This window comes from Octopus bimaculoides, chromosome 18 (genome assembly GCF_046866305.1).
Source record: "Octopus bimaculoides isolate indiv1 chromosome 18, ASM4686630v1, whole genome shotgun sequence".
Classification (NCBI taxonomy): Eukaryota; Metazoa; Mollusca; class Cephalopoda; order Octopoda; family Octopodidae; genus Octopus; species Octopus bimaculoides.
Window position 1 is genome coordinate 47,027,255 of NC_142945.1, and position 26,500 is coordinate 47,053,754.

The following is a 26,500-nucleotide window of genomic DNA, read 5'->3' on the forward strand; positions in this document are numbered from 1 at the left end:
CATTGATATGAAAAATATGGCGTCGAAATATCCCACGAACAAATAATAATATTATTATATCTATTACTGTTGCTGGTGTTTAACAACATTGAAAATCCATGCTTTAATTCTCTCGTGAATAAATATATATATAAAAAAATATCAACATTGTAATGTGCTATCATTGTTACCCCTATGGCAAATAAAGAAACCCCTCGCATCATCGACCCCTCCTCATCGTATATCACCCCTATGGTATAATACAAAAAGAATCAATTGTCATCATTGTTATTTCTTGTCTGTTAAGTGCGATAATTAATTATATCTAACCTTCGTCTTCATACTTCTAGCCTTTGCGGAAGCTTCGATAAGCAGAAGTAGAAGCTAGAAATAGAAGCTAGATCTCCTTCGAAACACAGACGCCCTGCCCCATCGTAAGTCAGGAAAGTGGACACAATTAGGTAATGTAGTCCCTACTCTGGGGGCTTACCTAAAGTTTTCCTTCCAACAGTGCTCTTTATATATATATATATATAAGGTGTGTGTATAATGTAAGTAGGTATAAGCAAGATGGTTAAAGCGCTGCCCACCTTTTCTTCCGAACCGGCCATTTCCATCGACCTTAGTGTAATAAACAAGAGACGTGAAAGGGATGAAGAAGAAAGGAAGGAAGGAAGAAACTGCGGTGGAAAGCAGATGCGTGCGCGCGCACTTACGTACACATGTACATACACGCACATGCACTTACGCACGCACACATATACGCAGTCTCGCACACGCACGCTCGCATATACACATATACAGAAGTACAGCCATATACACGTTTATTGAAATAGACATGCACACAGAAATGTACATACACACATCTATGTAGCTATATGTGTTTGTGGGTTAGCCTGTGTGTGTGTGTGTGTGTCAGTATGTGAATGAGATAAGAGCAGCAAAAGCACAGCTAATACTATTACTACAACGAGCACTTCTACTACCACCACCACTGTGACTACTACTATCACCACCTCCCTTACTATCACTATGACCACCGCAACCCCCTTCCCGCTAACCGACAACAGTCTGTACTGAAAAAGTGAGAGATCAGAAAACAGTGCGTAAAGCTGTGCCCGATCTCGGGACGTTAGGAGATAATAGTTCGGTAGACACAAATATGAAGGGTTTAAATAGATGAAGGGGTAATTTAAAGAAACGAAACCCCATTTGGCTTGCGAAAAAAAGGTAGGGGTCTCCGAACCCCGTTACTAAAAGCAAAAAAATGCCGCTTTCTCTACGGACGGTAGAGCCAGTCCGGTTAGGTAAGGGTTTTAGGTGTGGGTCAGCGGATGACGTTAGTGACCCTACAGTTTCAACCCTTATCGTATCCCAGTCTATGGCCAACAGTATTTTGTCCAGAGCTTTGCTTCAACTGACCAGTTTGGTCAAACATGCTGATGGCATTTTTACCAGTCTCTCTGACGAATGCCAGAAGGTCTATGATCGGACTAATCGAATTAACGAACGGATTTTTACCTTAACGCAATGTGTGGAAAATTTAAACCCTAAAAAGGAACCAATTCGTAAGTGAAACTTTCACATTCAACCCCCCCCCCACCAATCCCTACAACAACATCCATTATTTTATTTTAATTATCATTTTTTTATTTGTTTGAATAATATTTTAATTTTTTCTCTTATTCTTTTTATGGACCTTAGCATCAATCTTTAAAAAAACCACGTCGAATTTGTTTTACCTTATATATGTTATATACTGTGGGGTTTTTTTTTGTTATTATTTAAATGGTACTAATGTATTTTTTGTAAATTTTTTCATTGATTTTAATGTATAATAAACTGCAGTTCTTTGTTATGAGAATCGTAAATAACAACTAAGCTATTTTGTGTTAGAGGTGTTTATTTAATTATTTTGTTTGTAATAAACAAAATAACTACGCCATATAATTATAAATTACACACACACACACACACATACCAGTAATATGCTGCCAGATCTATAAAGTACAACTGTTTTTCTTCTCCAAAATATCTGACCTTCATTCCCAAGTTAGAAATCACCAAACATTATTATTATTATCATTATGGAGGCCTCTTCATGTTCACCTCTGAAGGTAACAGGAATGTACCTTCTTTTATAAACTCCCGAGAATTTCACGAAAGTTTTTTTTCTCCACCGCTTTCGTGTCGTAATTGCTTGTTCCCTAACAACTAACTGAGCCCTGATCGGTGAGGTAGAGGTTGATCTGGCGTGGACCACCCCATACTTTTTAGGGGTGTGTCTAAGACTAAATGTACAATGATAGCATGTTTGTGTTATTCTAGGGTGGTTTAACTGCTATTTCTGCCAGGTCTACTTAGCAGATAGTTGTTTATACCTGTAGTTTTTGTGTTAAGTTTTCGATGTTATAACTTCAAATTTCTTAAGTTTAATTCTCATTAACTGCACTGAGATATCGAGTCGTCCTTAGCGACGTGGACGTGCGATCGATTCCTTTAGCACTCTAACTTTTCATTCACTTTCGCGTTGCCTCTTTCTATGTTTTCGTCTCTCCATTTTCTCGTCCATGTAATTTGACGCTTAATTAGTTTTTCTAATTAACTATGTTGAGTCGGGTTATTGGCAAAGTAGGTGTGAGTTCCATCTCTACCTTCAACTCTTGTTAATTTTTGTTGACTGAAAACAGTTAAGTGATTTGTAGGTCTGCATTTTTCTTTCTCTGTCGGTCTCTCTCTCTCTCTCTCTCTCTCTGTCTCACACACATCCATTCACAAATACACGCGCGCGCGAAGCTAAATAAATAAATAAATACGATATAACCTTTTACACGGTTGCTTGACAGTGTAGTGTTAGACTATTTGAATAAAAGACGGATGGTCACAGCTGGAACGCTTTTAATCATAGATCGGCTCAGTTTTGCCATGACCTGGAGCCAAACAACAACAACGCACATGAAATCCTTAATTATGACTTCAATTAACAGATGTAATGATCTACAATACAAATAAACACATACAATTTAATTTTGGACGCTGTATACCTTTGTGGCGTAAACAAGGTGTATACTATCACAAACCCGAATGATATTAAAAGATATCGGTCATATATATATATATATATATATATATATATATATATAATGTATGTATTTAACAGATAAATATATTTTTGCGGATCTCACATATATTATTATTTATGAGGCTATGAAAATATATTCATGGATGTTATTTTGGTTGAAATTGAAAAAAACAAAATTAAAAATAAAATATCGGTAATTTCAGAGACGAAAATTTGAAATCGTTTGGAATTAATTATTGATCAATAATCATTAATTAATCATTACTTTATCATTAACAAATGTTCTTGTTGATATAGGGGTGATGCCTCACACTTGCAGAAATTAGGTAATCTCGACGTAGTCGCTTCGATCTGTCAGAAATAGTAGCCAAATGTCCTTAAAAGCACGCCCTGTTCTTTTAACAAAGAACAAGCTGGATTAGTTATAGTGTCTTGCATATAAGAAGAGGGTGATGGTCACCACTGGAATACCGTTTATCAAAAGTTCTGTCCTATCAGGGTTGACCTGGGGCTACACAAGAAAATCCCCACCTCTTTTTTTTTTTACAAACCCTCTCTCTCCCTGACTTCCCCAAATTGCGGTAGAATTTCCAAGACACGAAATTGAGAATTGGTAGGTGTAAAGTAGCTCATGCCGTTTGCTCGAGTGTGTTGTTGGACCACTGGGTAACCCAAAGACACCATCTTCGGCTATACATCAATGCTATTATGACTTAATAATCACATAATGATGGTCACATGTAAGCAATAATATTGATTTCTAACAGAAAAAGGTTCTTTCAGTCATTCTAAAAAGCCACGTAAACAGAAAAAAACCCTTTAATTACTTCTAACAAGATGTCGTCTAACGAACGAGTCCCTTGGTATTATTCTATCAACATGCTAGAGATCGTTTTGGGTGCGTTTAGGTGTTTACTCTCTTAGGTTTAGTGTGAGAAAGTTGAGGCTTAACTCTCTTATATGGTGTTTGCTTCCTCCCCTATCGCCTTCTCTCTTTCTCTGAGAAAAAGTCTGTTAGATTATGACTCATCACCCAAATCTTGGTCACACCGTCTTGACGTTTAGCGCTCGTTTCGTGGATATTATAAGATATATATATATATATATATATATATATATATATATAAACACACATACACACACGTGTGTGTTTAGTATGCATAAATATTATACATGCTATGTGTGTGCTTGTATATTTGTTGCCTTTATATATACATTCGAAAACGTGTGATTGTGTGTGTACACTTGTGCCTTGTATTTAATGAGGCCTAGATTAGCTAATCAAGCAAATTTTTTGATCAGGGACTCTTCAGCTCTGTTTGTCTGTTTCCTATACAATATAGTTTTTTTTTTCTCTCTCCGTTTTTTTTTTGTTCTCTTACCATACTTTTTTCCTCTCATCCCTTTCTGTCGAAGAGCGTAGGCTCGAAATGTCAAAGATTTTTCCATTCTTCTCGAGCGTCAAACTAATATACCTTCTCATTGTTCCCTCACCTGTCTTCGTCTTTTGTTTTCTGTAAATTTGAACCCCCCCTCTCTCTCTCTCATATATATATATATATATATATATATATATATATATATATATATATATATATATATATAATCCTCATCATTTAACGTCCGTTTTCCATGCTGGCAGGGGTTGAACGGTTTGACAGCATCCATACCAGGTTCTATTATCTGTTTTGGCTTGGTTTATACAGCTGAATACCCTTCCTAACGCCAACCACTTTACAGGAGTGTACTGGGTGCCTTTTACATGGCACCAGCATCATGTGGCACCATTGTGTGTGCATGTATATATGTATTCATTACATGATATGACTTTTACAAATATATGACTGTCAGAAATATATATATATATATATATATATATATGTATATGTATATGTATATATATATATATATATATATGTATATATATATGTATATGTATATATATATATATATATATATATATATATATGGTATAAATATTGCTCCAATCCTGATTTCCTTCACATTTATTGGACCCTCATGGTTTACACAAAATTGATTTAACAAAAATTAAATAACTACAAAATATTTATTCAATTTCAAATTCTATTTGAATATTTGAAGCAGATTCGAGCTCTCTTGTGAAGTCTTATATCTATATATATATTTTTTTTACATTGCAAATTAAATGTCTTTGGAACTTTCAATGTCCTGTTGCTGCTATACATTATTGGTTCAGTGCCACTATATATATAAACAATATCAAATGTGGTCATTCACTGTGGATGATGATCTCATGTGATAAAAGATTCTTTTGAATAATTGACTATCAGAAATACATTGTGCCTAGAGATAGAATATATGTATATTTATTTCAGTTCTGCCTTGATTATATTCTCTGACAATAATGCTTTGGATCTGTACAGTTAATATTGTGTTTTAAATATAAAATACTTGAATCTATAAAACATTTGACTGTCAGAAACACATTATGTCTGGAGATAGAATATATGTATATTTATTTCAATATCTGGCTTGATTATATGATGTGTCAATAATGCTTTGGATCTGGACAGTTAATATAGCGCTTTAATATACATCATTTTATAAAACATTGATCTTGAGATAGGATATATGTATATTTATTTCAAAAGCTGGTTTGATTTTATTCTGAAGCCTTTATATCTGTACATTTAGTAATGTTTTTTTTTTTCATAAACATAAAATATAATTCTATAAAACATATATTGGACAAGCAATTTATATTGTTTGATCCAATATAACAGTAATTTCAGTGAATTATTTCTTTATAGATGTCGTAAATAAGTAATAAAAGACAAAATAAACAAAAAAAAAAACGTGATGCATCATGCATGGCAAGAAATTTTGTCTTGCAGTTTTACCGAATTCCTTCTAATGTGTTGTAACGTGGAAGAACAAAATGACACAAAACGAACATGGACAGTATAGTTTGTGCATCTAGTGTGGCACTTGCATCAGTCCATGTTTCATGTTGGCATGGGCTGACAGGATCCGGTGGGCTCCAATATCTGCTTTGGTATGGTTTCTACAGCTTGGTGCCTTTCCTAATGCCAACCACTTTTCAGCATATATTAGGTACATTTTTCGTGTCATTAGCACGATAAAGGTTGCCATGTTGCTTTCAGGACTATGGACTCCGAGAAAAGGAGTTGGTTTTATGCTGAGGAATTAGGGGTTAAAGTATGAAAGGAGGGATGGGGGGAGAGCAATTTCATGTAGAAGAGCTGAATGGTTACTCTCATTTAATAGAGAAGGGACAGAGTGATCAATAGGAGCTGAGAAGAGATTGATAGTAGAGATGAAGTGTCCAGGTGGCCCTCCTCAAGGGACACAAAATGAGTAGATGTTGGTGTTTGATTTAGAACATTGGACAGCAGAGTTGTTTGAGTGTTGGAATACATGTTTCACAATATTTATTCCAATTCTGCTCTCTGAGTTCAGATCCTGCCATGGTCAACTTTATCTCTCGTCCTTTTGGGGTTGATAAAAAGGCATCAATCTGGGGTGGTGGACTGGCAGAACAGTAAGGATGTCAGATGGGATACCTTGTGATAGTTAATACAGTTCTATATTTAAGAGATGAGGAATTATGTACATTATTTACATTTGACAGATATTTATCCTCATCTTGTTTGTTGTTTACAAGTTTCGGCTGATATACCCTCCAGCCTTCCGTCAAATGTAAATAATGTACTTGTGATAGTTGTCCTCTCCCTTTTTCTGTTTGAGTTCAAGTTCGTCCATGGCCTACTGCAGTGGTAGAGTTTAACCCTTTTGATACCAACCTGCTTGAGACTGCCCCCTGATTCTGTTACAAAGTACACAAGTTAAATTAAAAACTTATTAAAATTTCAAATTAATTTATATTTCAAATATTATTTAATAATTCCTAACAATTTTACCAGCTTTCTGCCCTACAATATCATTCTGAAAAATAAACAGTTGCATCATCAACTTCTCAGATCTCTAAGATAATGCTTGGTTAATTCGGAACAATGGAATAAATAAGTATAACATTTGACAGAATAATCTTAATTATAACTGGTTGGGTTAATCATGCATAACTTTGTGTCTTCACGATTTTGATGATGTGATGTTTATTTTTAGAATGATCTCATAGGGTAGATGCAAGCATCTGGATCTTGCTAGCTTGAACATAAAACAGGTTGGAATATTTGAGGTAGATATGATCAGTTTTAATGCTAAAAGGTTAAAAATCTATTTTATGCAATTACATATTTTATACTTAAAAAATCATTTGAAACGTTTTTTCTTTTATAAAATTAAACGAAGTTCATGTTTGGATTGAAAACAAATTGGACAGAGACCCTTATAGGAATCGTGTCTCATGTCTGCTGTGAGTATTGTGGTCATTCTGTGATCACATAGTTTCATTCGCATAGGGTCTTCTCACTAAAGATTACTTTTATCTGATATCACATGACTCAGTGGTTAGAGCATTGGGCTCACAATCATGAGATAGTGAATTTGATTCCAGGACCAGGCTGTGTGTGTTGTGTTCTTGAGCAAGACACTTTGTTCCATGTTTGTCTTCTGTAAACAATCTTGCCCAGACTTGTACCTTGGAGGGGAATTTTCTAGGGGCAATTCCATGGTCATTCATAACTGAAGGGGGTCTTTACCCTTTACCCTGTATGCCATTGGTTATAAATTCATTTACTCTTAAACAACTTAAGAAAGATAAAAAAGGCAAAACAAAAACTTTATTTCATTTTGGGATCCTTAAAATAAAATAAACCAAGGACAAACTGTGAATAATGATTAAAGAATTTCTATCCTAAACTCTAAAAGAATTTTTCTAGTGGAATCCCAGAATTACTGCTTGGAAATTTGAAATTCCTTTCCTGTTAAGGGATAGGAGAAAATTTCCCCAGGTTCATTAAGAATTATGGCCCTAGATACAGTGTGATTGAGGTGCATGTGTAGATAAGTGGGTGGATGAGTGGGGTTAAACCTGATGGTTGCAGTTCAAGAATGTCTTTAATCATAGGTCAAAGTTGATGTGGGTTGACATGGGAACTAAACAAAAAGGTTCAACTCAAAACTTCCATTTAGGTTTGTGAAAGTAGGAATATAAAATAATCTTTTGTTGCAGTAAAACCATATGCACTTCCATACTTAACAGGGTGCATGTGTGTGTGTGTGTGTGTGCATGTGTGTCTGCATATGTGTATATATGTGTATATATATATGTACGTGTATGTATTTCAAAATGTAACTACAAGTGGATCATTGGCAATTTTCCCCTCCGTCTTCCTTTTCTCTTGGACTTTCCTCTGTCTCCTGTTTCTGATGAAGAGCTTTGCTCGAAACATAAAGCACCCTTTCTTTACTTCCTTGAGTATCTTATTAATACTTTGCATGTACCACATCCTCACATTGTTGTTTTTTTCTTGTGTTTTATCTTTGTTTTTTTTTCGGATTAATTATAGATGTGTGTGTTTACATATGTATATGTATATTTGTATGTGTATGTGTGTGTGTGTGTAAGTCTGCGTGTGTATATATATCTATATATATATTTGCGTGTGCGTATATTTATATATGTGTGTGTGTGTTTGTAAATACATATGTGTGTGTGTGTGTGTACTTTGAAGGAAGTCCATGTTGTTCCCAGCATATTTTGAAAGACTATGAATGAAACATCAGAAATACTTGTTCTACTTTTAATGCAAAAGCCTGCTGAAAATTAGTTTCATTTTATGAAAAGCACATTCTATCGCTTGTACATAGGACTTCCCTCCTTTCAATTTCCATTAATATTAAAAAGTTGACTCAACCTCAACTTAAACACCGCTCCACCCACATTATATCTCACCTAATTACCAGGAAATCATTACTGCTTTCACTTTTTGCCAGCCTGTTCTGCTTGAATCTCCGGTATTGGCAAGTTAGTCCTCTCTTCATTTAAATCTCTCTAATTATTCGTCTAATTATTAATGTCCACGCCGAAAGACATGAATGAAACACAATTTTCATTTCGCTTCCTCTATAAAATGTGTAGCCATAGCCATGACCAAGTAAAAACATGATTTTTCCTTTTTTCTTTTTATTGTAATAATGGTGTTTCTCAGCGCGATACAAAGCCAGGCCAGAAATGTCATGGGTGGCGAGGGAGGTTGGTTATAGAAGCGAAGCTTTAGAAACTTGTGCTTACTACTGTAGCATGAAGTACGCCTGTATGATATAGTTCTGGGTTAGGAGTGCTCTAGTAGACCTAGGGATATGTCCATGCTTATCACCATCATTCAGCTGTGCAACTTTCCCCCCGGTACATTGTAATTCATCTACACCCAGTATCCTGATTGAGTGAGGAGATACGGATGTGAAGCCTTGTGGTCCTTAGTAGAAATGCTTAGCAGTATTTCATGTGTCTTTACATTCTGAGTTCAAATTCTGCCGAGGTCAATTTTGCCTTTCATCCTTTCAGGGTCAGTAAATTAAGTACCAGTTGCGTACTTGGGTCGATCTAATCGACTGGCCCCCCTCTCCCAAAATTTCAGGCCTTGTGCCTATGGCAGAAAGGATTATTATTATTATTATTATTATTATTATTATTATTATTATTATTATCATCATTATTAAGGCAGCGAGCAGGCAGAAACATTAGCATGCCAGGTAAAATACTTAGCAGTATTTCATCTGTCTTCATGTTCTGAGTTCAAATTCTGCCAAGGTCAACTTTACCTTTCATCCCTTCAGGGTCGGTAAATTAAGTACCAGTTGCGTACTGGGGTCGATCTAATTAACTGACCCCTTCCCCCAAAATTTCAGGCCTTGTGCCTTTAGTAGAAAGGATTATTATTATTAAGTTGGTGAGCTGGCAGAATGATTACTGTGCTTGAAAAAATGTTTAGTGTTATTTCTATTGACTTAATGTTCCAAGTTCAAATGCCACCAAGGTTGACTTTGCCTTTCGTCCTTTTAGAATTCAATAAAATAAGGACCCGTTGAGCACTGGGGTTGATGAATTTGACATGACCTCTTCCCCAAAATTTCAGGCCTTGTGCTGTTCATAGAAAGGTTTATTATCAGTGTTATTATTATTATTATTATTATTATTATTATTATTACCTCTGCCTTAGCGAAGGCAGAGGTATTGTTTTCAGTGATGTTTGTTTGTTTGTCCGTGGACAAGATATCTCAAGAACTGCTGGATGGATTCGGATGAAACTTTCAGGGATGTTTGGCCTTGTGATTAGCACATACTGATTAGATATTTTTGTGTCAAATCAGACCATTCTGATCAAAGGTCAAGACATTTCTTTATTATTGCAGTATTGTTTCGGAACCATTTTGTCTTCGTTCAAACTTTCCAGAATCTTCCAGTTCTTAACCTCCATCATGTTCATCTGTTGGAGTCTGAGAAGCATCTTAATCACCCTTAAGGATGACTGATGTCTTGCATGGTGACTGTGTTTAACACAGGGCTGTGGAGTCGAAACAAAAAACTTTGACTCCGATTCCGACTCCTCTACTATTGGTGCCTCCAACTCCTCTACTATTGCCACCTCCGACTCATCTACTATTGGCACCTCCAACTTCTGTACTATTTGCACCTCCGACTCCAACTCCTCTACTATTGGTGCCTCCGACTCCAACTTCTCTACTATTGGCACTTCCTACTCTGACTCCTCTTTATGGAATTAAGTGATTGTGGTCTACATATCTCATAAAGCGTATGCATACGCTTGTACTTTGAGTAGGCCTATAGGTTAGAACTGGTTTGTATTAAAGAATAAAGGTACTGTGAGTTGGTGTTGGAGTCAGAGTCGATATAGTTTTACTGACTCCGACTCCAACTACCCCTTAATAGTTCCCAACTCCAACTCGGACTCCACAGCCCTGGTTTTAAGTGAAGAAGAGTTGTGCACTGGCAACCCTACTCTCTCATCCATGACCATCTTCCATCCAGTGGCACAACGGGGTCAAGACAATTGGGGATGGAGATGGATGCAGTGGATGACTGCCATCATCATCATCACCACTGTCATCAACATTGTTGTTGTTGTCACCATCATTGTCATCGTTGTTTGCACCATCTTTGTTGCTGTTGTCATCGGCATCGTCATCATCAAATATCATAATCATTATCATAACATCATTGTTGACATCATTCATCATCATCATCATCAATAACATTGTCATTTTCGTCATCATCATCATGGTAGTTATCATCACCATCCTCATCTTCACCATCGTCATCATCATCATCACCATTGCCATTGCTGTATGTTCACTCTCTATGTTGGCAGGGATTGGATCAGTCATCCCAGCCCAGCTCAGTTCTTCTTATTCAGACTTGGAGACTCCCTTATTGGGCCTCATCTTACTCTCTTCGCTCCGCAATGCATTGCTGAAGCCACCTTGCCCTCCATTGAACCATGGAGGTTTCTTCCACAGAGTCCACCAAATCCAGTCTTCACGTGCATATGTAGACAAACCCTAATATGCTAATAGACCCATAGCTGGGTCCCTGACAGGTGCTCCTACACCAAGTCAGAGCAAACCTGGAAACAATACTGGCCATGTGGTGTTTCCACAATCCCCCAAACCCTACAGTTTCTGAACCAGTGCCCCACAAGTGAATGCAATTTAAGATCACACTCTAGACACCTTTACAGAAGTCTGCATCTCAGCTTTCCTTTGTTTACACTTTCCCATTGTCTTTTCTCATCCTTTCTCACCCTCCAAGGTGTGACTTATTGATTCTCCTGCTATAGACTTACTTGCATTGTTCTGTTTTTAGTGCATCAATACTGGCTTACATCGCCAGGCATACAATGCAGGATATGGCTTGGATATTGCTGCAGTCGTGCTCCAACGATGCATAACCTTCACTCTGATGACAGTCGTCAGTGTCACCCACCGGCTCTGACGTCTAATATGTATTAATATATTTCATAGACAAGTATTGATTAAATATCATTTAGCTAGATTATTCTTATTTATATTTTATGTATCCTAGATTAAGACACAGAACATAAAAAAATAATTTAATTGTATCATTATGTATAAATTTTATATGACCTAATATAACACACATACATACATGTATACGTATATATATATAATGTATATCACATTTAGAGTGCATATTTTATTTATAGCATATATATTTCATAACATACAGAGTCACACACACATGCACATATATAATTCATTTTGTGTGTATACACATGTATAATTCAACACACACACACACGTCAAGTTGTTTCTTTATATAACATTTTAATCATGTATATTTACAATATACATAAATCTGACATATTTTATTATACATATAAATTAATTTTTTTCATGACATAATATTTTATCATTAATATAGAAATTTATAATATTTTATGATGTGTATTTATAACATATATATATAGCATTTATATCATCTATGTAGATATACAAACATTTGTTTTTATCTATTTCATATTTACCTTAAAAAGACATTACTTTTAATGTGAATAGGGCAGTACTTGTAATGTGAGGTCAGCGTGGATGATATAGTAGTAGTAGTGGTGGTGGTAGTGGTGGCGTTGGTGGCAGTGGTGCAAGAAAGAGAACTAGAATGTAAACATTCAGAGATTGACTGTAACTCTGAGTATTGTTGATACAAGCTATTCCTTATCCCAACAGGTTGATGTTATTGTAGGCTTCGTTTATCTGAAAAGTTCCATATACCGAAACAGTCTGAAGCTGTCCTCAAAGACAAAGAGTGCTAACGTGTGTCTATTATAAATAATATATATAGTGTATATTGTATATTATAATCATTATGCTAGTTACATATATTCGTGTAAAAGTCATATTCAACACGTTCGAGTGCATTCGGATGTGAGAAGATCTTCCACTGCGGAGCTACACCTGGGAACAAATTCTCTTCTTAGACGTGTCAAAACACAAGACGGGCTGTGACTGACCTCATTACATTGTAGAACGCATGCATTTCTGTGTCGTGTCATTTCATCATATACGAACATCAAATTAGCCACTCACAACTCGAAGAGGAGAATTTTCTTGTGTGACTATCTTCAAAGCGGATGGTCTTCCTGCGTCCAAATGCACTCGAACATATTGACTATGACTTAAACATGAATATATTTCATTCAATGCTGCTACGGGCAAACATTATTTGGTGGACATTGGAATTAGACACTGAGGGAAAATGGCTGTAACTTTTTTATTTTTTAATTTTGGCGATTTTCGTTTTCGATAATGTGTTCTACATGTCACGGTCATGCAATTCCCCCTAAAAAAAAATTTTGGACCCCCCCACTGGGGTATGTACCAATAGCGTAGAGGCATTCTGGTCACGAATAAAACGTAGGCTGAAATATAAAAGTGGATCATGCAGTAACATGAAATGGTCACATATTGATGAGGCAATGTACCGTGATTATTACGATATGAAGTGTGAGAATTCGTGGGAAAACTTTCAGACATTTATCAAGCACATAGCCGAAATATATCCACAGTGATTTCAGAAAGGTAACGGTAAAGGTTACAGTTTTTTTTCTTTTTTTTCTTTGCTTTCGAATTTTGTTACAGGCTATCTTTCTATTTTTTTTTATTTTGTATTTTTCGTTTTCGAATATATTGTAGTGGCGCGTGTGACCGCCATCTTGGGAAGTGCCATTGCGCACGTGCAAGGGATTTGCCGTCAGCGGAAGTACCCGAGCACGCATGCGCAATGCAACAGTTGGAGAAAAAGCAATAGCATTCGGTCTCTTTTCTCTCTAGCAGCGGTGGTGACAACACGTATCTCACAACTCGACCCCGACATGTGGTCGAAGCTTCTTTAGTATTCTAGCGGCATGCCTGTTCACCCAGGAACGAAACGGCTCTACACCAACCTAGAATAAACTATTGATCTGTTGTTACCGTTATCCCTCGTGTTGTTGTATTTCTGGATATTAATGATTAATATAAGAACTGGAGAGAGATGGCCGAGCCATCATATCGCATCCAATAATTATAACTGGTGACCCCCAACGTGATGACGGAATTATCTCTCAAACAACTCGTAAAAAAATGAAGAGACGACGAAAAACAACAAAAAACAACAACACAAGAGACGAGGGAATGAAACAATCCAACCAACTGCAACAGTTTTCTTACCCCGGAGAAAATACCATACAGCCTGGAAACTGAACCATCAACTACTATGACATGAGCGTATTTCTCTCACCCACGTGTTCAACACCAATTGAGGCCGAGAAAAGAACAAACGAGTGAACAGTGATTTCTCTTTTCGCCTGACTCCACATGGCTTGAAAAACAGAAAAAAAAAACCAACAACGTTGCTTCTATCTATTGTCTTACAGGACAACACACAAAGAAAAAAAAATACTACACACAGGCACATACATAAAACTTTTTGCCTGTATTGTTTTTTTTCCTTGCAGCAACGACGTAAGGTTGGTCAACAATATTTTTTTCTACAGACAGTACAAAGCAACACCTTCGTTGCAACTTTCTTTCACACAGACCCTTTATCTCCAGGTCTGGCTGAACTTCATGTTGAACAGAACTTTTTTCTTACTCACATCGTGTCGGATGCAAAAGTTTTGCTTCCATTATTGCATCCGACACAGCAATGCTTTGCAAATTTATTGAGCTTGTCATTCTTTGTTTTAACAAAACAATTTTTGTGTTTTCATTGTATAATTTTAGCCATGTTTTCTGGGTTCGGCGGCCATCTTGTTTCCGCGCCTTCTACAATCTTTCCTTGTTTCGTGCTATGCACTCGGGGGGGGGGGAGACATTGTAGTGGCCGCCATCTTGGGAAGTGCCATTGCGCATGTGCAAGGGATTTGCCGTCAGCGGAAGTACCCGAGCACGCATGCACAATGCAACAGGTGGAGAAAAAGCAATAGCGTTCGCTCTCTTTTCTCTCTAGCAGCGGTGGTGACAACGCGACCCCGACATGTGGTCGAAGCTTCTTTGGTATTCTAGCGGCATGCCTGTTCACCCGGGAACGAAACGGCTCTACACCAACCTAGAGTAAACTATTGATCTGTTGTTACCGTTATCCCTCGTGTTGTATTTCTGGATATTAATGATTAATATAAGAACTGGGGAGAGATGGCCGAGCCATCATATCTCATCCAATTCTTATATGTTCTCTGGTAAAAAGCGTGAGACTCGCAGTTCAACTTTCTGAGTAAATGCAAGATTTGGATTGTCCGCGTTTAGCTATTATTTCTAGCATATCAAGTTTCGTGGTGGGGACTCCACATGTGATCCTTTTTCTGTTTCAATATAAATGTAAGCCGTTCATTTTCACATCTAAGTTGCGAGAAGGCTATTCGTACGACCTGGACATGTAGAACACAATGTCAAAAATGAAAATCGCCGTGTGTGTGGGGGGGGGGGGGGGAGGTGGGGTCCAACATTTTTTTTAGGGGGAATCGCATGACCGTGACATGTAGAACACATTATCGTAAACGAAAATCGCCAAAATTAAAAAAAAAAAAAGTTACAGCCATTTTCCCTCAGTGTCTAATTCCAATGTCCACCCATTATTTAATTATAATATACATGTTAACTTTTAGAGCATAAAAATGAATATAGTACGTATAACCTATAAATATTTTGTACTATTATATTACAGCTCCATAGAAAAAATAAGTAAATAAATAAATGGAAAAAAAAAACTTACTTAAAAACTAAAAAAAGAAAAGCGTAAAACTGTATTTCGTGCATTATTTGTATGTTTGATTTCTTGTTGCTATTAACAATTATGCTTGATGTGTGTGTGTGCGTGTTGCTCATTGTCCGGTGTGATTGATGTAATAGTAGTAGTAACAACAGCAGCAGTTGTGAGCAATTATATACACCACAATACCCTCTCCTCTTACCCTACTTTATATTTGTATACGCTTCACATCCACCCTTTTTTTTTATATATATGGCTGTGTGTGTGTGTCTCTACACCTTACTCAATGTCTCTTTGTGTGTATGTCTGCACCTTGCACGCTTATACTTTCTTTGTCTTTCTCCATCGAACACACATGTATATACATATCTAGAAACACACACCTACCTCACCAGCACTACCATCACCACAAAATCCCTTTCTACCCTGAAATTCCTCACCTCTTCTGTTTTACCTTCGTCTTTACCCATTGTCTAACCGTCTTTTTTTTTTAACGTATTTAAATCCCCATCGCCTACACCACCATTGTCTGCACCACCACCATTACCATTACGCCACCACACCCCGGCTCCATTTACTACAATACGTTGTCCCCGTACCTTATCTATTCCCTTGCCTTGCCTTTTTCTCCTCCACCACCTCCGCCTTCCACTACCTTTCACTCTACAGGTCCTGTACTCTCTCCCCCTTCTCCTACTCAACCTAACCTTAAAGTGGCTAACACACAGACAAAGGAGTAGGGGAGGAGTTTTCCTTCAAGATTTTACAAAACTGATATTATTACAACACATACATATAAACATACACATAGTTTAATCTATCTATCTATCTACACTACAACAATATCTATTTCAACATCAAGAACCTTACGATACAACACACACACACACACTTAAGTGTTAGTTTATGAACGTAATATTTTTTTTCTTAAACTGATCCTAACAAATTCAACCCAGTTTGACGTTTTAATAGCATTTCATATATTCTATGGATACGTATAATATAGGTATGTGAGTGTGTGGAGTAAAGTTTAATGCTATGTGCGTGAAATTTAAGTTTGTGGTGGACGGAGACCGCCCCAGTTACCTGGGAGGGTGTATGAGTACGTGAATATTGTATGTGAAGCTATGTCCGTGTTGGAGCTGTACTTACTATGCTTTTATTCTTTTACTTGTGCGGCCATGCTGGAGCATCGCCTTGAAGGATTTTAATCGGCCCCAGTACTTTTTATTTTATTTTTTAAGCCTGGTAGTTAGGCAAGACTTACTTATTCTATCGCCCCCTTTAGCCGAAACGCTAGCTTACGGGGATATAAACACACCAACACCAGTTGTCAAGCGGTGGTGCTGGACAAACACAGAAATGCGTAAAGAATACGTTTCACCAACCTTTTTCGGCATAACAAAAACCCCTAACCCTAATCACTGGATGTACGTGTTCTTTACTTTCGCCCATATATACATATATATATACACGACGGACTTCTTTCAGTTTCCGCCTACCAAATCCACTCCCAAGGCCTTGGTCGGCCCGAGGCTATTGCCCATGGTGCCACGCAAAATAATAATTCTTTCTAATTTTGCTCAAGGCCTGGAAGTTTGGTGGAGGGGGTAGTCAATACACTGACCCCAATGCACAACTGGTTCTTGAGGTTGGAAAGGTAAAGTCGACTTTGGCGGAATTTGAACAAAGAACGTTATGACAGAAGAAATATTGCAAAGCATTTTGTCCGGTGTGCTAACAGTTCTGCCAGTTCGCTGCCTTATTAAACCCGTAAAAAATAATTCTTTCTGAATCAGGAACAACCCCAGAAATCTTAAGGGGGAAGAGGTAGTCGATTGCATCGACCCAGTACTTGACTGGTACCTATTTTCATCAACCGCACAAAGATGAAAGGCAAATTCGTCCTCAGTGGCATTTGAACTCGGAAAGTAAAGAACCGGAAACACACCTCCTAATAATAAATATCGAAGACTGTGTGTTTGGATCAACATACCACGTTCCTGGCAATAATATCTGGAATTTCCTTCCAGATGCTTGAAGTGTTTTGTGGTCGGGAATAATCAAAAGAAAACTTGATACGTAGACACGTGGCACGAGGGATGGGGGACGTGTGTGTGTAAGATATCTGTGTGTCTTGGTGTAAAGTTTAAAGAATTATGGATAATAATAACTGATCTCTGCAAGGGAATCGTTTTACCATTTCTACTCGAGCTTTTATTCTATTTATTTTACTCCTATTTTGTCTTCCGCGAAGGGAGAAAATGTACCTTTTGCCCATTCAGCCCCTTTACCACCCCCTAGCAACATTTTCCCCCATCTCGGTTTATTTACACGATGCACATCCATACATAGCTTACATACACATATAATAACTATACATCCATGTGAACATGTATATGTACATACACACCCACATATATATATATATATATATATATTAAAATTACACACAATTATCCTCACACATGCACATACTAATACGCAATCATGATATACATGCATAATACATACACGTGTATATATATATATATGTGTATATATATGTATGTGTGTGTATGTATTTTATGCAGACATACATACACACGCATTTAAAAATGTATACATAAACACACACATGCATGTATGTGTGTGTGTGTATATATATATATATGTGTGTGTGTGTGTGTGTGTGTGTGTGTGTGTGTATATATATTCATTCCTTATTTATTCAGTAACAGATTCGATTCATGGCTGGGTGGGGTGGAAGGGGGTTAACCATCTCTACCCATTTCCCCAGTTTCTCTTCTATGCTATCACCACTGCCGCCGCCGCCACCACCACCACCAATATTATATCCAGGTATCTACTCTTCACTTATTGACTGCATAACACCTTTATTTTCTGAACAGCTTGCTATCTCCTCCTCCTCCCCATCCCAACTGTTGGTAACTAATGCCAGTTGGAGGTAATTGTGGTGGTGGTGGTGGTGGTGGTGACAGTAAGGATCACACTCCTCCCCCCCCGTCCCCAATCCCACCTCACTTCCTCTCTCTTCATACATACATGCACAGCACATGACGGCTTCCTGCCTCCTTACCCTCATCTCTCCTTTCCACCCCCACCCCTCCCTCTCCTTTTGTTTTTCTGTCTCTGTCTAACCGACATCCAGGTAAACATGATTTGAATATTACATTTGAACAGTCTGTCTGTCTGTCTGTGTGTGTGTGTGTGTGTTGCTGTATTATATTACCTGAGTTAGTCAGTCAGTAAGGTGAGAGAGAGAGAGAGGAAGGTAGAGGTGGTGGTGGAGGAGGAGGAAGAATAAGGGCTGCTATCTGTGGGAGTCAGTCACCTGACTGGCCCAATGGAAGTAACAGACAAGCAAGCCTTATCTACCATAACAAATTCACTTACCTTACTCACTCTGAGAAAATAGGGATCATAGGTTTCTGTGTAAGTCACATGACTAGTTTAATGTAACTGGCATTTTAAAATAGGGACCACATGGTTTTGAATTTGTGAGTTTCTAAAGAGTCATATGACTTTTTGAGTATAACAAGCCCCAAAACTTAGGGATCACATCAACTTGAATTAGTGAGTTTCGGTGGAGTCACATCTTTTTTTCGACAAATATAATCATGAGCACTGACCCTCTCTCCAGAAGTAACAAATAAACTAAGAAAGATACACTAATTTCTAGGGAACCTGTTCACATGTTATAGTAATGTGATCAAAAATATTTCTTCAGTTCTCGTGTTGCTCTGTTTGACATTAGAGGTTTATACTGTTACCTATAGTCCACAGGTTTATTATAACTGTTACTTATGGTCCAGAGGTTTATCACTGAGGTTACCTAGGGTCCTGAAGAACCCTACTTCTTTCCTTTATGTGACTGGTGGTGGAGGTGATGAGAAGAAGAACGTGTACCATATTTTTCAGCATATAAGTAGAATTTTTCTAACCAACCACATGGTCTCTGGTTCAGTCCCACTGCGTGGCACCTTGGGCAAGAGCCTTCTACTATAGCCTCAGGCCGACCAAAGCCTTGTGAGTTGATTTGATAGATGGAAACTGAAAGAAGCCCGTCATATATATATATATATATTTGTGTGTCTGTGTTTGTCCCCCCAACATTGCTTGACAACCGATGCTGGTGTGTTTACGTCCCCGTAACTTAGCAGTTCGGCAAAAGAGGCCGATAGAATAAGTACTAGGCTTACAAAAAGAATAAGTCCTGGGGTCGATTTGCTCGACTAAAGGTGAAACAAGTAAAAGAGTAAAAGAAAGAGAGCAAAGAAAGGTGGGTTAACTAAGACAGCAAGATGATTTTGGAGGGCCAGAAATTTTATGTGAAATGCAGCAGGATTTGGAAAGATACTGCTGATGTTTGAATGTTTACACTACCTACTATGCTGACTTGTATTTTGGGAAAATATGGTACACGTAACACAACAGTGTGGTGGAACAGTGGTGGTTAAAAGACATCTCATCCAGTTTTCTAAGAATTCTGTCAAACAACAGCCTCAGCTGGTATTTTATTTATTGGACCTGAAAGAATGAAAGACAAAGTTAGCCTTGATGAGATTTGAACTCAGAATGAAGAGAACTGGAACGAGTATCAACAAAAAATTCTATGTGATGCCTTAATAATTCTGCTATTTCATCTCTCTCAAGGACACAGTGTGCTGCCTGTTCCAGGAATTGATCTTGCATCATTATGATCATGAGCTGACCACCCTACCCACTGGACCATATTGCCTTCAGACTCACTGTGCTAAAATTCATCATCAATATTTTAAAATAGCGTTAGATATTACTCAGATGCTGGAATAAAGATAATATTATAAACATATTCAAATCATCAGAGATGAATATCTTGGATTGCTGAAGTGAGCTTTGTTCGTTTTTTTTTTTTTTTTTTTTTTTTTCACAAGACTCATGAGAACAGCTGTTGTGATCTTTTGAAGTTTGGAGCATCATCTACCAGATAGATGAAGTATTTTATTACCTCTGCCTTAGCGAAGGCAGAGGTATTGTCATTTGTTTGTCCGTAGATTTGGATGAAACTTTCATGGATGTTTGGCCTTGTGACTGGCACAAACTGATTAGATTTTGGGATCAATCCGGTACCAGAGAAGAATTCTGGATTATTTTTCTTGTTGTTTTTACTTAATTTTTGATAGAGGTTGAGTTCATTTTTAGTATTCTCATTTGTGAGAGCAATTGAGTTTATCTCAGTCATTCTCATTTTAAAAATCATCTCTGGCTAATCTTTGAGAGGATGTTGGTGTTACCATTGTGGAGGTTTGAGCTTTCTGAGTGCTCTTGTTTCAAATGAAATTCCTAGGTAAAATATATAATCATCATCATCATCATCAACACAATCATCAACATTGTTGTTGTCATCATCATCACCACTATCACCAACATCCTTGTTGTCACTCATCATAGTTGTTGCCACCACCATCACCATCATCTTAAGATCATTGATGACATCATAATCATCAAAATCATCAGTATCATTCTTGCTGTCACAGTCATTTTCATCATCATCACTATTATCGTCATCGTCAATGTTGTCATCATTATCATTGTTGTTATCATCATCCTTGTCTTCATCATCTCCATCGTCATTGCCGTATGTTCACACTCCATTTTGTCAGGCACTGAATCAGTCATCACAGCCCAAGTCGGTTCTTATTCAGACTTACAAACTTCCTCGTTGGGTCGGTGATGAGCATGTGGTGCCCTTGGTTCTCCTATTGGCCTCATATCCATGGCACTGTGCCCCTCTAACATTAACCACTTTACAAAATATACTTACTACATAGTGTGGTACTTGTGTCAAAGTGATCGAAACACAGTTATCTAGCCTGGGCTGTTACTTTGACAGTAGAAACTTCAGAAGAGCCAAAATCAATAATCTTGCAGCTGTGATGATTGATCAGTGGATCAATATCAAATTTCTTTTTCTCACCAACTGCTTACTTAACTTGGTCATTGCAGTGCTTTTATATATATATATATATATATATATATATATATATATATATATATATACCTGGGACAGTACTGCAGTTATACAGACACAAATATCACAGACCAACATTACAATACTGCTTACATATCTGGGACAGTGCTGTTGTTACATACACAAACATCATAGACAAACAAATTACATTGTAGGGTAGGTAGAGAGGCAGGATCTGGCCAGTTTGAACATAAAACTGGTGGAATATTTAGGCCAGATATGGTCAGTTAAATGTCAAAGGGCCAATTCTGCTTCAACTGATGTAAAACAGAAAAGCATGGGGGAGGTGCAGGGTGGTGTGTCTGACCCTTAAAAGCTTTTTTTCTTTTTTTCCCCCTTTGTACCTAGAACAAGGAATCATTTCTAGTTTGCATTGATTTTTACAATTTCCCTTTTACTCCCTTCCTTCCCTACTCTCCTAGTCCCCTCACATTGAGTCTAAACTAAGGCTATTGAGTGATAATACAGTAGAGGGTGGGGCGGTATTAGAGGTGAATGGGTTGGGGTGGGGTATCCCCCTTTTTTTTTACTTCCTTTTTAATCAGAATGAGATAGGTGGTGGTGGGGCAACTTGTGTATCACCCCCCTCCAATCCCCTCCACCGTCCCTGCTCCTTCCCTCACCGGAAATTAACCAACACCCCTCACCTCAAACATAGGTAAATTTCACTTCACTTCTGGCCCACACCACCCCAGACTTCCTTCCCCCCCTGTTATCCCTTCTAGGTATTTTGCCTTCCCTTCTTTCTCTCTGTCTCTCTGTCTCTCTCTCTATTGTGGTGATGGTAGCAGTATAGAGGGCATTCAAAAAGGGGAGGGGAGATCATTTCTGTTTGTTCATCCTCCCAGCTTTTCACCATCACAAGTCCGCCTCCTCTCCTCCCCTGCAACTTTACACAAATCCATTCTACCACTTGTTCCACACTTCTATTGTTTCATTCTTCTGTGGCCAGGATACACAGATTGTGGTGTCTGTGTGTCTTTGTGCTTGTGTGTGTGTATGTATATCTGTTCATTTATATATATATATATATATATATATATATATATGTCAATGTGTGTGTTTGTGTCTATACCTATATGTGTGAGTATGTGTGTATGTGTATCTGTTAATATATATATGTCAATGTGTGAGTTTGTCTATACTTGTGTGGGTGTTTGTGTCTATACCTCTATGTGTAAGTATATGTGTTTGTGTGTGTGTACCTGTTAATATATATATGTCAATGTTTGTGTGTATCTGTTGTATGTTTGTCTGTGTGTATGTGTGTTCATGCATTTGTGTGTGTTGTGTAAACTAATCTTTATTCTCTTATATTTGTAATGTTTTAAATCCATCCCATAATGCAATGCTGTACCTTAACTGAGAAACAAAGCCCCCCCCCCCCCATGTCGGAATCCAGCTCTCAACAACTTTAAACAAAGTATGTCCCAAACTTTCGAACAGTCTTGCATATTTTCACTGCCCAGATTCTTGTATTGTCCCTGCCACACTGCAGTCATGGTTACAACCTTGCACTTAACTAACAGACTATACTTCCCCATCCATTTCTACATTTCACAAAACATGCATTTTAATGCTTCAGTAAATCACTTGTCATAACTACCAGAAACATTATTTATGCAAATCGGATTTTCCAGTTTAGTGAAGTAGTTAATTGTCATAGCTCTCTCTCTGTCCTTCTCCCTCTCTCTCTCTCTCTCTCTCTGTGCTTATGTAACTTGCTATCCACCAGACTATCAGTTGTTGTTATACACTTCTGGTCACAATGGTCATCACATTGTTTTAGCTTTTGAATGATGCCACCCTGCTGGCTAGGTGGGTGAGCCACGCATATATATATATATATATATATATATGGATATATATATATATGGATATATATATATATGTATATATATATATATATAAAATACAAACAATGGACAAGAATGGAAAACATCCAGACAGTTGGGTGATACAAAAAAGGGACAACAAAAACATCCAGAGAGACGATACAAAGAAAACAAGGACGGGTCATTCGGAGTTCTCTTTCCTCAGTCGAGTTCCAGATTATCTTTGCAATTTCGGCTGGTTATACTTGAGATTGCTCCAATCTGGCCAGCCCCAGGGAAAAACTAAGTTAAGAGCATTAGATTCCTTGGAAGAAAGCAGCGAATGTATACAAAACAAGGACACACACACACACACACATATATATATATATATATAAAAGGCAGTGCTCCAGCATGGCCTATGACTAAAATAAGTTAAAGAATATATATATGTTTGTGTGTCTGTGTTTGTCCCTCCACAATCATTTAACAACCTGCAAAAGAGACTGATAGAATAAGTACTTGACTTACAAAGAATAAGTCCTGGGGGTCAATTTGTTTGAGTTAAGGCGGTGCTCCAGCATGGCCGCAGTCAAATGACAGAAACAAACGAAAGAATAAAAGAATATATTTATACATGCACATATACATAGCAACAGAGTAGACTACATCAAAGTACCCGAGGTACCGGGTAATAGTATTAAAAAAATAATGTGTTTCGTCTACTGCCAAAATGTACTCTGTTCAAGTCCATTAATAATTATTGATACAAACATAGACTTATAACCTGAGTAGATTAATTGGAGATTTAGAAGCAATTATCTATATATATATTTTGTCTTTTTCTCGTTAAAATTCAATGAAATGTTTGGCTGCAGGAAAATTCATCAACCAATAATTAAGAACTGGAATTTACTCAGCAAATTGCTCGTTAGGGATTTGACAGTCGATTAGCAAAATCATTGACAAACAACTAACCAATTAACATAGTCACTGACGGCAATTTATTGATTAATTACAAAATAAATTACCTTTAGGTGCAAGTGTGGCTGTGTGATTAAGAAGCTTGCTTCCCGGCCATGTGGTCTTGGGTTCAGTTCCACTGCATGACACCTTGATGTTAGCTGTGTGTCTTTGTGTCTGTGTTTACGCCCCCTCCCCCCCCCCTAACTTAGCAGCTCGGCAAAAAGGAGTCGATAGCATAAGTACCAGGCTTAACAAAAAAATAAGTACTGGGGTCGATTCATTTGACTAAAAAAAATTCTTCAATGCAGTGCCCCAGCATGGCTGCAGTCTAATGAGTGAAACAGGTAAAAAATAAATGACGAGGAGGAAAAGAATCGTTAGGTTCACAATTCCTAACAGTCCCTTCTATTTTTTTTTTTTAATCTTTCAGTACAGTCCCCAATATTTTTTGGCTCTTCAAAAGATGATTTTGCGCTAATTAGCAAATTATTGGATGGGTAAATTGTCGTCAGTGAAATAGCTGCTAATGATAGGATGTTTGGACACATGGAATCGTTCACATCTGCAAGACAGCTGACGTCTTCAAAAGTAGATTTAAGTTTCAGTTTCTTTTTTTTCTTCTTTTTTTTGGGTGTTTTCTCTCTACCTCCTCTTCCCACCCAAACCCCACTAAAGGGCTTGTCTCATGTTTTATGGGAATGTCCCACTAAGTCTTGTACTGTTTAAATATGGGAATGTACTCAATGTCTGATACGTATATAAATGTGTGCGTGTGTGTGTATGTATATATATATATATATATATATATATATATATGTTATGTGTATGTATGTGTGTATGTGTATATATATATATATATATATACACACACATACACACCCATGTCTGTGTGTGTATATGTGTATGTACATATATATATATGCATACACACACATGTATATATGTACATACACATATATACACACATGTATTTATATATATTTACACACACACACACGTATGTATATATTTGTGTATGTGTGTGTATACATATATGTCTATACACACACACACACACACACACACGTATGTATATATGACAATGTTTATCCCAGGGCAATCCTTAAGTCATCCTCTGTCCTTCCCCCCCCCCACCAACTGTATATTGTTTTAACAACAACAACGGCAATGACACAGACAGCATGCCACAGAGAAAGGTCACACCTTGACGACATTTGAGGGATTGCACTGGTAACTATAGCTTCCACGGATATGTCATGTGATGTTGGGGCTTAAGACTGTTCTCACTATTGTGTGTGTGTGTGTATCTATCTTTATTTCAAATCAGTACTGATTGAGATGACCATTCCAGTCATGACTAACCTGCCTGTTTCATTTTAAGGACCAAAATCCATTATCAGACATGGCCTTCCATTTTTAGACAGCAGAGTGTGATTTTTCATGAGGTTTGGCTGCTATTACTAGCTTGTTGAGTGACCATGTTAATGCTTCCTCTTGTGTGTGTGTGTGTGTTGTGTTTCTCTTCTTTACTGTGATGGACTATTATCTTATCCAGGAGGAGTTTTAGCTCTTATTCACTTACGTTATAACCCCAGAATTATGTACGTGATCCTGTCTAACCTAGTGTGCGATCACTAAGCATGCTAGAAATAAGTGACATCTCCCTCAACTTACTTTATTGTCTTAAGATAAGAAGAATATGAACACATTGGATAATGTAGTCTTAGATACATTTTGTTTGGGAAACAAATAGATAAGATGGTCCCAGCTGCAATACCTCAAATTAAGGCTAAACAACAACCACAACATTGATGATGATGACGGTGGTGGTGGAGGTGGTGGTGGCGGCGATTTCAAGGGGAGGAGATTTGGTTAGTATCATTGACCCCAATTTCAACCTGGTACATTATTTGGTAGACCCTTGAAAGGATGAAAGGCAAAGTTGACCTCGG

General features: G+C 37.4%; 1 protein-coding gene across 2 annotated transcripts in view; it reads left to right on the forward strand.

The window, feature by feature from the left end:
• The first annotated feature begins 1,045 nt into the window (after positions 1 to 1,045).
• The window catches only part of LOC106873194 (uncharacterized), a 92,995-nt gene continuing 67,540 nt past the window's right edge, over positions 1,046 to 26,500 (forward strand). The window contains exon 1 of one of the 2 annotated variants that reach the window (XM_014920433.3): positions 1,046 to 1,547. In XM_014920433.3, coding sequence (XP_014775919.1) covers positions 1,247 to 1,547 — 301 coding nt within the window. In that variant the 5' untranslated portion in view covers positions 1,046 to 1,246. The remainder of the gene's footprint in view (positions 1,548 to 26,500) is intronic. The other variant, XM_014920432.3, reaches the window with a different exon arrangement.